We start from the raw sequence: 17,136 nt of genomic DNA on the forward strand, positions 1-17,136 counted from the left end.
TAATCATGGAAGGTTAGGGATTAATGAGATTAAAGTGTTGATGACAATGGACGGAATTGTTGATATAATGAAAAAACTTTTTTCTTTAATGGCAGATCCAGATTAAGGTATTGTATAATTACAGGCAGTCATTCAATGGGGATTTGTGGAACGATTTGCTCATGCCAAGTGAAGTGGACATTGATCTCTCTCCCTTGAAACATTTCTACTTTGGGACTTTCTGCTCTCTAAGTCTGCCCTGAGGCCCAACCCCAAAAGTCATTAGTCTACAATTCCCAGCTTTCCATCACCTGACCATTTGCCACCCTGCTGTAAAATTTAAATTTCTACAGATGTCCTGTTAAAACTGTTCTTATTGGCAACATCATGGCCTGCTTATGGCAATTCCAATGTACAGGAACGTCAGAAGCTGTAGAGAGCAATGGACTCTGCACAATACATCGCCTTCCCACCATTGGTAGTATCTGCAGCAGGCACCATCACAAGAAGGTAATAACCAATATCAAAGATCTCCATCACCTGGGCCATGCCACCTTCTCACAGCTACCATTGGGCAGGTGGTAGAGAAGCTTGAAGACCCAACCCATCAGCCTTAAGAACAACTTCTCCCCTTCAGCCATTTGGTTCTTGAACCAATTATCACTACACTGACTATTTTGACCACTTGGTATTAAAATGTACATGGTGTTTTTTGTTCTAATTGTGTTCTTTCTTGTATAATGGTATTTATGTTTACATTAATGTTTTTCTGTGCACACCACTTAAATAGTGACACTTATTTCATGGGGAATAGAATATAAAAGCAAAGAGATAATGTTAAGCCTTTATAAGACACTAGTCAGGCTGCACTTAGAGTATTGTCAACAGTTTTGGGCCCCATATCTCAGAAAGGATGTGCTGTCATTGGACAGAGTCCAGAGGATGATTCCAGGAATGAAGGGGTTAACATACGAGGAGTGTTTGGCAGCTTTGGGCCTGTACTCACTGGAATTTAGAAGAATGTGGGGGGAGCTCATTGAAACCTACCAAGTGTTGAAAGGACTAGATAGGGTGGATGCGGAGAGGATGTTTCCTCTGATGGGGGTGTCCAGAACTAGAGGGCACAACCTTCAAACTGGGGGCCGACCCTTTAGAACAGATATAAGGAGGATTTTTTTTAGCGGGACATTAGTCATCTGTGGAGTTCTCTGCCACAGAATGCGGTGGAAGCCAGGTCCATGCATATATTTAAAGCTGATCATTTCCTGATCGGTCAGGGCATCAAAGGATATGGCGAGAAGGCAGGTGTATGGGTTGAGTGGGATACGGGATCAGCCATGACGGAATGGCAGAGCGGACTTGATGGGCTGAATGGCCTAATGCTGTTCCTATGCCTTATGGTCTTATGATGCCATGTGCTTGTGATGTTGCTGAATAAGTTTTTCATTGCACTTTTATATCGTATTTCTGCATATGACAATAACTTGTACCATATCTCTGAGGTTGTGATGAAATTATCTGTATGGATAGCAGGCAAAATACAAATTTTCATTGTATCTAGGTGACGATAAAAGTTAGCAATTTAATGGCAGGACCCTTAACATTTACACAGTGCACAGCAGAATCCTTAACAACTTTGATGTGCAGAGGGACCTCAGGGTTCAAGTCCATACCTTCCTGAAGGTGGCAACACAAGTAGATAGTTGGTAAAGGGGGTGTGTGACCGTGCTTGCCTGCATGGGTTGGGGCATTGAGTATAACAGTCGGGAAGTCATGTTGCAGTTGCTCGGTAGTTCACTTGGAGTTTTGTGTACAGTAATGGGTGCCCTATTTCAAGAAGGATGTGGAGTCTTTGGAGAGAATATATAAGTAAGGAGGTAATGCTGAGACTATACAGCATTGGCCAGACCACATTTGGAGTATTGTAAGCAGTTTTGGTACAAAAAGATGTGCTGGCATTCGAGAGGGTCCAGGGGAGGTTCATGAGAATGATCCCAGGAGTGTCCGATTGGTCTAGATCTGGAGTACTCACTGGAGTTTAGAAGAATGAGGAGGGATCTCACTGAACCCTATCATATATTAAGGCCGAGATAGATAAGATGTGAAGAAGATGGTTCTAATAGTGGGAGAGTCTAAAACCAAAGGGCTCAGCTTTGGAATATAAGGACAGAGATGAGGAGAAATTTCTCTAGCCAGAGGCTGGTGAATCTGTGAAATTCAATCCCACAGACAGCTGTGGAGGCCAAGTCATTGGGTACATTTAAAGCTGAGGTTGACAGATACTCATTTAGTAAGGATGGCGAAGGCTATGCAGAGAAGACAGGGTTGAGAGGGATAATAAATCAGCCATGATGGAATGGTGGAGCATACATGATGGGATGAATGGCCTAATTCTGCCCCTATGTCTTATGGTCTTATTTCTTAGTGCAGAGGAGGTTTACCAGTACTCTGCTTGGATTAGAGGGTATGAGCTATTAGGAGAAGTTGGGTTAAACTTGGACTCTTTTTTTTCTGGAACACAGGAGGCTGAGGGGAAATGATAGACATTTATACAATTATAAGGTGTCTAGGTAGATAGTCAAAATCCTTTTGATCCCAGAGTAGAAATGTCAAATACTAGAGATCACATCTTTAACGTGAGATGGGGGAACGTTTAAAGGATATTTAGACGGCATTTTTTTTTAAAAAAATAGAGAAATGGTAGGTGTGTAAATAATTGCTGTTTGAGAGATTATACTGTGTTTGGATTCACTGCGTACTGTATGCCCGCAAGAAAATCAGTTTCGGGGTTGTATATGTTGACATATACGTACTCTGATGATAAACTTACTTTGGACTTTTAGACGGGGACGTGAAGGTGTAGGGAATGGAGGGATGTGGATCACGTGCAGGCAGGTGGGTAGTTTAATTGGCCGTTAGGTTCAGCACAGACACCGCGGGCCTTTTCCCGAGCTGTATCACTACTGTTCAAACGCAGGTCAGTATTGAAACCCCGTCGCTGAAGCAGAGCCTCTACTTGATGTACCTACTGTGCCCCCCCCCCCCCATCCCCTTGTTTTGTTAAACGGTGGTTAAATTATTTCTTAATTGGACAAAAGAGAGATTCATGTGCGAACAGGTGTCCGGGCCAATATTTATCCTACAGCAAGGAGACTGCTAAGATCATGACACTGGCGTTCAGAATGAATATTCGAGTCCAAACTGACTGTTGCGTTTCCTATATTGTTAACAACGACTACCCTGCTAAAATAGTTACATGAAAAGTAATCGAGATTGTAAAGTGCGCGACGTGAATGCAAATTGTTAAGTGCGATTAGCAACTTTTTTTTTTCTGTTTTCACGCCTCCCAACTTCGTCCGTGGTAACTGAGTTGAGAGAGCAAGTTCAATGCTCGCCACCTACTTATCCTAACATTAGTGAGGATGCAGCTATTGAGACCTCTCCAGTGGGGGTGATTGTACTCACTCTGCATATCCCGTGTCCCAGGGTAGCAACTTCTTCCTGCCTTGCCCAGGTACCAGGATAGGTCTACTGTTGTGATCCACCGCCCGCTGCGCTTCCTCGGGGCTCAGGAACAGGAACGGCGGCCGTGAATACGGAAATCTGGTATGGCACCCCGCACCGCTACTGGGGTTCGAGCTGGAGCCGGTGCTGGGAGCCATACCGCTGACCAGCTGAGCGACCGTCGCTTTCATCCGGCTGATCATCGTAAGTCCGTCCGCGCCGCGCTGCCAAGGTAGCGAACGCACCTCCCGCTCCACCCGACAGCCGCGCATAGGCGGGGGCAACGGAGCGCACGCCGGCGTAAGACCCGCCTCCCAGCAACAACACAGAGAGACTGGGAGCAGCGAAGTGTTAACATGGGGGAAGAGGGATGTGTTAGAAAGTGTGACGATTAAAGCGCGAATGGAGACACATTGGAACACAATATATCGAGGCGTAGGACACCGAAGTGTTTAAAATTATGAGGAGAAAGTTCGGTCTACTGAACTGGTGCATACAGCCCAGTCCATCACAGACATAGTCCTTCCCACCATTGAGCGCAAGTACCGGGGGCGCTGCCATAAAGAAAGCAGCAAAGACCCCTACCATCCAGGCCATATGTTCCTTTCGCTACTACCACCGCGCAGCAAATGCATCCTACACATCACCAGGGGCAGGAACAGTTACTGTATTACCCTCCATCAGGTTCCTGAACCAAAGCGGATACCTCATTTACCACAATTCTCAACTGATTCTACTACCTACAGTCTGTTTCAATGACTCTCTACGACTCGTCTTTGCCCAGTTTGTCTTTTGCACATCAGTTGTTCGTCGGTCTTTGTTTATATATCTCTCCTCTCTGAAGCCTATCACTCCCACTGGGGCACAGGCCCGCCGGCAGCCGTTCGCTAGAATCCTCTATCCTGGGCCAGTCTTTCAAGTTGTCCCCGGGTGTCGCCTGTCTTCAAAGATTCTTCCTCTCCCAGATGAGGTCTTTGGGGCTTCTGATGGTGTTACTACCGCTCTGGATTCTTGCGGGATGCGATTGCTAGCGCTATGCTCAATCCTCCTTGCACAGCTGTCGATGGCAGAGTTCTGTTTACATATAGCTTTCTCCAAAATCTTATTGTACTTTTCTGCTCTAAGTGCCTGAAAGAAAATGAATTTTATGTAGCAATATACACAGTAGGCTGGAGGAACTCGGCAGGCCAGGCAGTATCGATGGGGAGAAAAAAGTACAGTCGACACTTCGGGCCGAAACCCCAAGGTGTGTTGCTCGGATTTCCAGCGTCTGCAGATTTTCTCTTGTGCGTAATATGTCTGAATCAGATTTAATATCACCGGCATATATGTCGTGAAATTTTTGATAAGCAGTCCAATGAAATGCATGATAAATATAGAAAAAAAACCTGAGGTACATTAAGTGTATATATGGCAATTTAACAGTTAAGTTAAAATAAGTAGGGCAAAATAATACACGTAAAGAAGTAGTGAGGTCATATTCAAGGATTCACTGTCCATTTAAAAACCGGATGGCAGAGGGGAAGAAGTCGTTCCTGAATTGCCGAGTGTGTGCCTTCAGGCTTCTGTACCTCCTTGCCACTGACGGTAACAGTGTGAAGAGGGCATGTCCTGCGTGGTGGGGATCCTTAATCATGGACGCCGCCTTCCTAAGGCGCTGCTCCTTTAAGATGTCTTGGATACTACGGAGGCTGGTAACATGTTCCTCAAGGTTGTTATAGCCAGGGGTGGTAATGGGGGCAAGCTACTACCTGCGAAATGTTCCCAATGACATGCGCCTCAAATAGCTTCTGACAGCCAAGTCTAGCTCCCTCACCAGGAAAAAGGGGCAGAGGCCGGTTACCGGCGCCCCGGTAGCTTCGGGCAGGTGGGGCTCGTCAACCGTGGTTGGCAGCTCATCTCTGGAAAGCAAGACTGCTGCCTTGTGGCTGTACCCAGCCCTGGCGAGGGCTTCAGGAGTAAGACCCCGATGGAAAAAATCCGGAGCTGGAGTCCCTTAGGCAGTGAGTCCTACATTGAGTTCAATGCGCTCTGGCAGCTCCTGCGACGCTGTATCGGTCTCTGCCGTCCATTTGGGCTTATCAGATGTGTGGAGAGGGGGAGCTTGCTCTCTATTATCGAACTGCCCAGACTTGTGCATCTGGGCAGCGAGGACGCAATATCACGGTCGACTCCGACCGACGGAGGCCTCGGCTCAACTCAACAACTTAATACATGTGCTTTGATCACGAACTTAAGTTGAACTTTGAATTCTGAGATGGAGTGAATATACGAAGTCTGGTACCCTCGTTGGAAAATCAAAAACCAGAAGGCAAAGATTCAAGGTGAGAGGGGAGAGATTTAGTAGGAACCCAAAAGGAAGCTTTACCAAGAGGGTGTTCTATATATGAAATGAATGCCAAACAAAGTGGTTGAGACATGTGCATATGCAACATTCAAAAGGAGCGTGTACAGGTACAGAGATTGGAAAGGTTTAAAGGCATGTAGGCCAATCGAGATCAAGTGGGACTATCTTGGATGGCTACCTTGCTCAGCATGGAATGGTTGGGTGGAAGGACCACTTCCCCTACTGTGAGAGGTTTGGGGAAGTCGGTTAATAGGGTTTAATTTAAATGACACGCATTTAAAGTGAGGAAGGGACATCTTACAGAAGATTTACACAGTGAGTGGTGGGTTTCTGGACTGGGCTGTGAGGGGTGCAGTGGAAACAGATACAACAGTGCCGTTTAAGAGGTTTTTAAAGGGATCGGGAGGATATGGATCACGGTACAAAATAGATATAGTTTAATTTGGCATCCTGTATAGTGGCATCAGCTCTGGACTTCAAGGCAGATGGTCCTGACTTCAAATCCAGCCAGGTCCCAACCTGGACAGCAGCAGTATCTGCGCAGCCTGGCAGTCTACTTCTGTATCTTGCCATGAAAACCCTACGGTTCATGAGGTCACGAAGAGTCGGACTCGACTAAGCGACTGAACGAGAAAAATAATAGCACAGGCATCATGGGCGGGAAGGCCTGGTCCATATTTATATATTCTAGGATGGTAGGATGGTATGACTGTTTGGGAAGAAGAAACATCATATGATGAGCAAAAAGACTGCTGGAGGGGCTCAGAGGGTCAAGGGAGAATGGGATCGTGGCCATTTCAGTTCGATAGTGCCCATCTGGACTGAAAAAGTAGAAGGGAGATAGTCAGTTTAAAGAGTTGAGGAGGAGAAGAGGGACAAGAGCTGGCAAGGGCAGATCAGGATGAGGTGGGAATTGAGCGACGAATGGAAAAGTAGGCAGGAATGAATGGAAGCAATGTTCCCTCTGAGGGGTGCACGTTTCCCTGCGCAAACTTTCTTTTTGCTACTAGCGCTCAAAGGAATTGTTGTCATCGTCTACCTCGTGGGTATGTTCAGTATATTTCACGATCGTAGATAATCACTTTCCTTTCCTGGCTTCGGATGTGGACGGTGTTGTCAAGGTGAAGTCTGTGATGATTTGTCTGCAGATTTTAGAACTGGCTTATTTCTACTGTTTTAAAAAATTTATTGAAGAAATTATTGTTTCACCATGTCAAATTCCAAAGAAGCAATGCGCAAAAGAACTGCTAGTTCATTTAAAGCAGAATGGCTTAATGAAACAGTAGAAATTGTATACTCCAAAAGGTCTTGAGGTCAGGGACGTACAGTTATGAGAAATATTTATACAATACAGAAAGTGTATTGTCACGATGCAAAAGTTGCTGGAGAATTTGCAAGTGGGAAGAAGTGGAGTGATATTTGGAAACTTTATTTTTTTGAAGTGTCTTTTAGCAAGCAAATCACATATGGACAGTGTGCAAAAGCTCCCGCGAGAAAACCCTTCATTACCCGCTACAGGCCTGCTACATGTGTTTTGTTAGAGTGCAGATAAAAGAGAGCGAAAACGATCAAACCCAGAGGAGGTCAAAGTTCTCATTGGCAGCATTTTGCTAGCTGTTAAAATTAATATCTCTATGTATATAATTCAGTGTGCACATGTTGTCACTGGGGCAAAATTGCACAGCACAAACTTTTTGCAGACATTGGTCATTACAAATCAGAGTGAACGTTCCATGGAAGGATGAGGGGAAAAACAGTGGGGCTGGGGAGAATTTGGTTGGGGTTAAGAGATAGGGAAGAGAAAGAATTACAAGGGCAGAAGATTGTGGGCCTGAATGTTGGTGAGGGATTGAAGGGGTTGCACAAGGCGCACTGAGCAAAGGGCAGGCAAAATGGAGAGATGTTACAGGAAAGGTGGTGGAGGAAAGAGACGAAGTGGTATAGGCAATGAAGGTGACGTTCTTCATTAGGGATCCTCACCATCCAGAACATGCCTTCTTCTCATTGCTGTCATCAGGAAAGAAGTACAGGAGCCTGAAGGCACAAGCTGAATGTTTTAGGGACAGCTTTTTCTCCTCATGAACACTACCTCACCATTCTGCTCTCTTTTTGCACTACTTAATTCTTTTTTATATATTTCTTGTTGTAAATTATAGTAACTGTTTTATGTATTGCACTGTCCTGCTGCCCCAAAACACTAGATTTCCGGATATTTGTCAGTGATAGTAAACTTCATTCTGGTTCTGAAAGGAAAGAGGGAGAGAGTGAGGATATGAAAGAACCTGTAACAAAATTGGGGTAGGACAGTTTGAGGAGTGAGGGAAAAGCAGAGAGGCTCCTCAACCAGTAGACTTCATTATATTGTGATAGCCGCTGGACTCCTTGCTGACCTTCAGTTCTTGGCCATTTGTGGGATGCTTACAATTCCCATAGCTGAGATCTGAGAATTGGGAGAACACTGAACAGTCACAATATTGCATTTGAGATAGTGTTCCTCTTTTGAGAACCCAGTTGCAACAGAAACTATTTTTACATTTTCAGAGCAAGAAACCTTTTCTGCAGGAAATTTTTCCTTTGGCTGTTTGACAAATTGAGAATAAACAGCAAACTCCAAATAGCCCTGAATTCCTCAGTCACTGTAGCATCAACTGAACTCTGGACACTCGGTGGAAAATATCCGAAATTGTTATTTTGATTGAGGAGGCTTATTGGAAAAGTTCAAAGAGGAACTATTAGAATTCAATGGGGTAATCATTCTTTGCCTCGTGTTGGAATCTCAAAGCAATTTTCACTTCCCTTTTTAACTTCTTGGTTCTTTGTTTCCTCTCGTACCCTTCTCTCCTTGGGGAAGTCAATCGCTAAGTTACATCTCATCCTAATGCTCTTTTGATTTATGTGATGTAGACAACAAAATAGATTGCCCCACCTCTCCTGGTTTCATGTATCACCTACCATCTTGTACTTCTTCCTCCCCTCCTCCTCCACCCCATCTTCTTGCTCTGACTTCTCATCTTTTTTTTTTCCAGTCCTGATGAAGGGTTTTAGCCCGAAACATCGACTGCTTACTCATTTCCATAGATACTGTCAGGCCTACTGAGTTCCTCCAGCATTTTCTGTGTGTTGCCAACAATATAATTTAACTATTTGTATTACTTATATTGTATATTATTAAGTATCTCCTGTACCTAATAAAGTAGGCACTGAGTGTACAAATGTGGTCTTCTGTTACTGTAGCTCATCCACATCAAGGTTTGACATGTTGTGCATTCAGAGATGCTCTTCTCCACATCACTGTTGTGATGAGTGTCCATTTGAGTTACTGCTGCCTTCCTCTTAAATTGAACCAGTCTGGCCATTCTCCTCTAATGTCTCTCATTAACAAAGCAATTTTGCCCATAGTTCAGTCACTTTGCCTTTTTTTTTGCTCCCTTCACAACCCAAGAAAATTAATCTTAGGGTTGTATAAGGTGACGTAAATGTATTTTGATAATAAATTTACTTTGTACTTCTGTATTTTGTATTTTCTATAATCTCTAGAGACTTTTGTGTGCGAAAATCCCAGGAGATCAGCAGTTTCTGAGATCCCCAAACCAGCCCTTCTGGCACCTACAACTATTTCACAGTCAAAGTCACTTATAGTGTCTATAAAAAGTATTCCCTCCTCCCCAGAAGTTTTCATGTTTTGTTGTTTTACAACTTTGAATCTCAGTGGATTTAATTTGGCTTTTTTGACACTGATAACAGGAAAAAGACTCTTTCGTGTCAAAGTAAAAACAGATCTCTACAAAGTGATCTAAATTAATTACAAATGTAAAACATAAATAATTGATTACATAAGTATTCACCTCCCTTTAATATGACACACCAAATCATCACTGGTTCAGCCAATTGGTTTTAAAAGTCATATAATTAGTTAAATGGAGAACTGTTTTTGGACACCTGTGCGCAATCAATGTGTTTCAATTGATTGTAGTAAAAACATACCTGTATCTGGATGGTCCAACAGCTGCATGAAGACAAAAAAACACTCCAAGCAAAATGATTATTGAAAAGCACAAGTCAGGAGGTGGATACTGGAATATTTCCAAGTCACTGAATATCCCTTCAAGTACCGTTAAGTCAATCATCAAGAAATGGAAAGAATATGACACAGCTGTAAATCTGCCAATAGCAAGCTGTCCTCCAAAACTGAGGGACCATGCAAGAAGGGGACTAGTGAGGGAGGCCACCAAGAGACCTATGACAACTCTGGAGGAGTAACAAGCTTCACTGGCTGAGATGGGAGACAACTGTTGCCCGGGTGCTTCACCGGTCAGTTTTATGAGAGAGTGGCAAAGAGAAAGCCACTGTTGGAAAAAAAACTCACATGAAATCTTGGCTAGAGTTTGCCAGAAGGCATGTGGGAGACTCTGAAGTCAGCTGGAAGAAGATTCTAAGGTCTGATGAAACCAAAATTGGGCTTTTCAGCTATTAGACTAAATGCTACATTTGGCATAAACCAAACACTACACATAATCAAAAACATGCCATCCCCACTGTTAAACATGGTGGTGGCTACATCACACTGTGGGGATGCTTCACTGCAGCAGGCTCTGGAAAGCTTGTGAAGGTAGAGGGTAAAATGGATGCAGCAAAATACAGGGAAATCCTGAAGGAAAACCTAATGCAGTCTGCAAGAAAGCTGTGACTTGGGAGGAGATTTGTTTTCCAGCAAGACAATGACCCCAAGTATAAAGCCAAAGCTACACAGAAATGGTTTATAAACAACAAAGTTAATGTCCTGGAGTAGTGAAGTCAGAATCCAGACCTCTATCCAATTAAGGAGTTGTGGCTGGACTTGAAAAGGACTGTTCAGTTATGATCCCCATGCAATCTGACAGAGCTTGAGCAGTTTTGTAAAGAAGAATGGGGGAAAATTGTAGTGCCCAGTTGTGCAAAGCTGATAGAGACCCATCCACTCAGACTGAAGGCAGTAATTGCTGCTAAATGTGCATCTACTAAATACTTACTTGAGGGGATCAATACTTTGGCAATCAATTATTGTATTTTATATTTGTAATTAATTTAGATCACTTTTTAGAGATCCGTTTTCGCCTTGACACGAAGAAGTCTTTTTCTGTTGAATGGTGACAAAAAAGCCCAATTAAACCCACTGAGATTCAATATTGTAAAACAATAAAATATGAAACTTCCAAGGGGGTGAATTCTTTTTATAGGCACTGTACATCATATTTTTCCCCATCCTGAAATTTGATCTGACCAACAATGGAATCTCTCAACCATGTCTGCATGCACCATGGTTGCCACATAATTGGCTGATAATTATTTGCATTAATGATCAAATGTACAGGTGTATCTAATAAAGTGGCCACCAAGGGCATATTATATTTGAATTTGCTTATTTTTCTTGTATTAAACCACCATGTATCATAAGATATAGGAATAGAAACAGGCCATTTGCCCACTTGAGTTTGCTCTGCCATTTCTTCATGGCTGATCCAGTTTTCGTCTCAGCCCCAATCTCTCGCCTTCTCTCCCGTATCCCTTCATGCCCTGACCAATCAAGAATCTATCACCCTCTGCCTTAAATATACATAAAGACCTGACCTCCACAAATGCCTGTGGCAAAGAATTCCACAGACTTTCTACTCTCTGGCTAAAGAAATTCCTCCTCATCTCCATTCTAAAAGGATGCCCCTTTATTCTGAGGCTCTGTCCCCTGGTCTTAGACAGTCCCACAATAGAAAACATTCTCTCCACATCCACTCTATGAAGGCCTTTCACCATTCATTAGGTTTCAATTAGGTCACCCTTCCTTCTTCTGAATTCTAGTGAATACAGGCTCAGAGCCATCAAACGCTTTTCATATGACCAGTTGTTCAATCCTGGAGTCATTTTTATGAACCCTCTCCAGTGTCAGCAAATCCTTTCTAACGTAAGGGGCCCAAAACGGCTCACACTACTCCAAGTGAGGCCTCACCAGCACTTTATAAAGTCTCAACATTTCATCCTTGCTTTTATATTCTAGCCCTCTTGAAATGAATGCTAACATTGCATTTGCCTTTCTCACCACAAGCTCAACATGCAAATTAACCTTCAGGGAATCCTGCACAAGGACTCCCAAGTCCCCTTGTGTCTCAGATTTTTGAATTTTCTCTCCATTTAGAAAATAGTCTATCTTTTTATTTCTTCCTCCAAAGTGCATGACCCTACACTTCCTGACACTGTATTCCATCTGCCACTTCTTGCTCATTCTCCTAATCTGACTTTCTGTAGCCTCTCTACTTCCTCAAAACTACCTGCCCCTCCATTTATCTTCATTTTGTCTGTAAGCTTTGCAATAAAGCCATCAATTCCGTCATCTATGTTATTGACATATAACGTAAAAAGAAGTGATTCCCAACACAGACCCTGTGGAACACCACTAGTCACTGGCAGCCAACCAGAAAAAGCTCCCTTTATTCCCACTCTTTGACTCTTGCTAATCAGCCACTGCTTTATCCATGCTAGTATTTTTCCTATAATACCATGGGCTCTTAGCTTGTTAAGCTGCCTCATCTATGGCAACTTGTCAAAGTCTTCTGAAAATCCAAGAAGACAACATCAACCATTTCTCCTTTGTCTATTCTGCTTGTTATTTCTTCAAAGAATTCCAACCAATTTGTCAGGCAATATTTTTCCTTGAGGAAGCCATGGTGACTTTGGCCTATTTTATCATGTACCTCCAAGTACCCCAAAACCACATTCTTACCAGTCAACTCCAACATCTTCCCAACCACTGGGGTCAGACTAACTGGACTATAATTTCCTTTCTTCTGCCTCTCTCCCTTCTTGAAGAATAGAGTGATACTTGCAACTGTCCTTACTTCTAGAATCATTCCAAAATCTGATGATTCTTGAAATATCATTACTAATGCCTCCACAATCTCTTCAGCCACCTCTTTCAGAACCCTGTGGTGCAGTCCATCTGGTCCATTCCATCTGCCTTTTACACTTTATGTATCTGAAAACACTTTTGGCTTCCACTTCAATATTATTGGCTAGCTTACTTCTGTATTCCATCTTTTCCTTCTTAATTACTTTTTTATTTGCCTTCTGATGGTTTTTAAAAGCTTCCCAATCCTCTAACTTCCCATTAATTTTTGCTCTATTATATGCCTCTCTTTGGCTTTTATGCTGGCTTTGACTTCTCGTTAGCCACAATTGTATCATCTTGTCTTTAGAATACTTCTTCCTCTTTGGGATGTATATGTATCCTGCACCTTGCGATTGGTTTCTAGAAGTTCCAGCCATTGCTGCTCTTCCTTCATCCCGACCAGTGTTCTTTTCCAATTTATTTTGGCCAACTCCTCCCTCATGCCTCTGTAATTCTCTTTACTCCACTGTATTACCAATATATCTGACTGCAGCTTCTCCTTCTCGAATTGTGGAGTGAATTTGATCATATTATGATCACTTGCCCCAAAGGTTCTTTTACCTTAAGCTTGCTCATCAATTCTGGTCCATTGTGCAATACCCAATCCAGAATAGCTGATAGTCAGGTGGGATCAACCACAGGCTGCTTTTAAAAAGTGGTCTCGTAAACATTCTAGAAATTCCCCGTCTTGGAATCCAGCACCAACCTGATTTTTCCAATCTACCTACAGATTGAAATCCCCCATGATGACTGTAACATTGCCCTTACAGCATGCATTTTCTATCTCCCATTGTAATTTGTAGGCCATATCCTTACTATTGTTTGAGTGTCGGTATAGAACTCCCATCAGGGTCTTTTTACCCTTGCATTTCCTTAGGTCTATACATAATGATTCAACATCAAGATAAGGATCTATCTTGGAAAAAAAATGGATGTTGTGCCTCATAATTAGCAGAACTTAGTTAATGAGAAGGCTTCCAAGGAATAAAGTGTGCAGAAGGAGTGCTTTAGAGCAAGGATATTAGTGTATGAGGCTTAGGTGCCTGAACAGACTGGTACTGGTTGTTGGTCGATGAAGTCATTAGGTCATATAGCATGGAAACAGATCCTTCAGCTCTCTGCAACTGTTCTGACCATCAACCATCTATTCACAGTAATCTCATTTTTCCTCTCACATTCCTGTCATTTGCACCCCTCTCTCCTGATCCTTCAGCCACCCCCTTACTCCAGAGGCCAATATATAGAGGCCAGTTCTCTTGTCATCAATATGCCTGTCACATGTGAGAGGAAAATAAATGAAAGCGCCCGCAAGGAGACCCATACTGCTTGTGACTAGTAGGGGTTGGTGTCGGGACCACAACTTTTCACATCATATGTTAAAGATCTGGATGACAGAATTGATGGCCAAGTTTGTGGATAATACAAAGGTCGGTGGAGGAGCAGGTAGTGTTGAGGAAGCAGGGAGTCTGTGGAAGGACTTGGACAGATTGGGAGAGTGGGCAAAGAAGTAGCAGATGGATTACTGTCCGGGGAAGTGTATGGTCATTCATTTTTGTAAAAGGAATAAAGGCATAGACTATTTTCTAAACATAGAAAACCTACAGCACAATACAGGCCCTTCGGCCCACAAAGTTGTGCCGAACATTTCCCTACCTCAGAAATTACTAGGTTTACCTATAGTCCTATTTTTTTCTAAGCTCCATGTACCTATCTAAAAGTCTCTTAAAAGACCCTATCGTAACCACCTTCACCACTGTTGCCGGCAACCCATTCCACACACTCACCACTCTTTGAATGAAAAACTTACCCCTGACATCTCCTCTGTACCTACTCCCCAGCACCTTAAACCTGTGTCCTCTTGTGGCAACCATTTCAGCCCTGGGAAAAAGCCTCTGACTATTCACACGATTAATGCTTCTCATCATCTAAGTGGAGAGAAAATTCAGAAATCAAAGGTGCAAATTGTCTTGGGAGTCCTAGTGCCTAAAGACTAACATGCAGGTTGAGTTGGTACTAAGGAAGGCAAATTCAATGTTAGTATTGATTTCGAGAGGACTAGAATATGAAAGCAAGGATGTATTTTGAGGCTTTATAAGGCATTGCTCAGACTGTACAGAATTTGGAGTATTGTGAGCAGCTTTGGGCCCCATATCTCAGACAGGATTTGCTGACATTAGAGACGTCCAAAGCAGGTTCATAAGAATGATCCTGGGAATGAGAGGTTTAACATGAGGAGCATATGATGGCAATGGGCCTGTAGTAAAATGAGGGGACTCTCATTGAAACATTGAATATTGAAAGACCCAGACAGAGCGGATGTGGAAAGGATATTTCCTATAGTGGAAGAGTCTAGCCTCAGAATAAATGAATGTCCCCTTAGAACAGAGATAAGACAGAATTTCTTTAGCGTGAGGGTGGTGAATCTGTGGAATTCATTGCCACAGATTCTGAAAGCTAAGTCATTGGGTATATTTAAAGCAGAGGTTGATAGATTCTTGATTAGTAAGGGCATCAAAGGTTACAGAGAGAAAGTAGGAGAATGGGGTTGAGAAGGAAATTAAATCAGACATGATTGAATGGCGGAGCAGACCAAAGGACTAAGTGCCCTAATTTTGCTCCTGTGTCTTAAGGTCATATAGTCAAGGGAGCGAATCCCTGCCAATAACATTCAGAGTCAGGATCACACCCAAGATTCCTGGCAACATTGCCAACAACTGTGCTCTGTGCTTGATGCACCATCGATAACTCTCGGAGACGTGAGGCGAGATATAGGCTTTTATTGGCTGGAAGAAAGAACAAGCAGCAATTGACCACCACACTGCATCCTGGAGACTGAGGCCGGGGCGGTGTCCCTAATCGCCTTTATACTGGGGTCTGTGGGAGGAGCCAGAGGAGCAGTCAGCGGGGGGGGGGGCCTGTCCAGACAAGTATATGTAGTTCACCACAGTGCTGCAGTAGGGGATGCATAAAATACTACCATTAGATAAGGTCAGTGAAGTTGGAAGAGGAAACAAGTGTGGAGTGCCAGACTAAGAAGGAATTAGGGTATCTTAAAATCGAGATGTTGTTGAAAGGGGAGACAGTGGGTTCGTGATGAATCAGACAAGGTGATTAGTTATATTTTGAAAACAATAAGGCAACTTACCACACCACCACCTCAAGGGCATGGAGGGACAAGTGCCAGTGTAGTTATTAGTGCCCACATCTCCTTTTGCCAGCAGATGTTAAGTGTCAGATTATCATCAGCTGGGAAACATTGCAAGAGCAAAACCAAAGCACAATTTTCAGAAAGAGCTCTGGATATTAACTATGTAGTGGCAAGTTGTTAACTAGTGCAGGACAATCTTTCAGTGTTGGGGACTGGATATATTTCCACATGGCAACCAGTGATACAACCTAATGACTCGCTGCAGTTGTTCACTTTTGTAGTAGCATTAATCTCTGCTACCAAAAAACAAAGTATGGATTGAACACTGCATTCATGTTTCCCTCCAAATCACCGTTTAGCTTTATCTCTGAATTACGCTGGATCATTCAGAGAATGATGAATTCCCCAAGTAATTGGATCTTCAGAAATGGACTGCAGCATTTCAAGAGAAGCCCCTTTACAAGAGCAAACTGGAATAGGCATCAAAGCAAGTCTTGCTATTATAACATTTATTGTGAAAACAAATGATAAAACGCTCTTCAAAAACGTCTCATTGATTTGTGATGGCTTTTGGTAAAATCAAATTACTTCGGTATTTCTTAGAGATCTCCAAACCTCGCTCATACTTTGACTATTATCTCTTCTAATTAAAGGAACACACACAAAATGCTGGAGGAACTTGGCAGGTCAGGTGACATCATGCTGGAGTTCCTCCAGCATTTTGTGTGTGTTACTCTGCACGTCCAGCACCAGCAGAATCTCTTGTGTTTACCCTTTAAGCAAATGTTCTATTCTGAAGGCACTGGCTCCTGCAGTCCTATGGGCTCCAAGATAACCCTGAAAGCTCAAAATAACACTACCAAAGAACACAGTCCTCCAAGGGGACCACAACCTTGTTGTGGTTTGCAGTCTTGTGCGCCTCAATGACCTGGCTGAAGTCAGGGCTTTACGCTTTGGCTCATGGTCATGTCACCCATGCCAAACAGGTCAAAGGGTAGAGGACAGACTAAGAATGGTCCACCAGGGGGTTCAGCTCAGGGCTAACAACCCTGACGGGTCAAACAAAATTGTTACGGAAACAGCAGTGAAGACGCCTTCTACATCTGAGTGCGATGGTATTCCTGTGTTTCCAGCTGGGGCTTGTATGACTGATAGTAGTGAAAACTGAGAGGAAGCTACCGACATGATGACATACTGAACACCGCCTGAGGACCTTCACTGCTCCCCTCACACCAGTGCCGT

At 43.2% G+C, this 17,136-nt stretch overlaps 2 protein-coding genes across 5 annotated transcripts in view; one reads left to right on the forward strand and one right to left on the reverse strand.

Annotated features, from left to right (window-relative positions):
• LOC132381100 (protein phosphatase 1H-like) overlaps positions 1–3,777 on the reverse strand; it is a 51,444-nt gene extending 47,667 nt beyond the window's left edge. For all 3 annotated transcript variants that reach the window (XM_059950311.1, XM_059950309.1, XM_059950310.1), the window contains exon 1: positions 3,445–3,777. In XM_059950311.1, the coding sequence (XP_059806294.1) occupies positions 3,445–3,755 (311 nt within the window). In that variant the 5' untranslated portion in view covers positions 3,756–3,777. The remainder of the gene's footprint in view (positions 1–3,444) is intronic.
• The window catches only part of LOC132381101 (chemokine-like protein TAFA-2), a 143,108-nt gene continuing 128,878 nt past the window's right edge, over positions 2,907–17,136 (forward strand). Inside the window, exon 1 of one of the 2 annotated variants that reach the window (XM_059950320.1) lies at positions 2,907–2,956. The gene's annotated coding sequence lies outside the window, so the exon portion shown is untranslated. The remainder of the gene's footprint in view (positions 2,957–17,136) is intronic. The other variant, XM_059950313.1, reaches the window with a different exon arrangement.

The sequence above is a fragment of the Hypanus sabinus genome, chromosome 25 (genome assembly GCF_030144855.1).
Source record: "Hypanus sabinus isolate sHypSab1 chromosome 25, sHypSab1.hap1, whole genome shotgun sequence".
Lineage (NCBI taxonomy): Eukaryota > Metazoa > Chordata > Chondrichthyes > Myliobatiformes > Dasyatidae > Hypanus > Hypanus sabinus.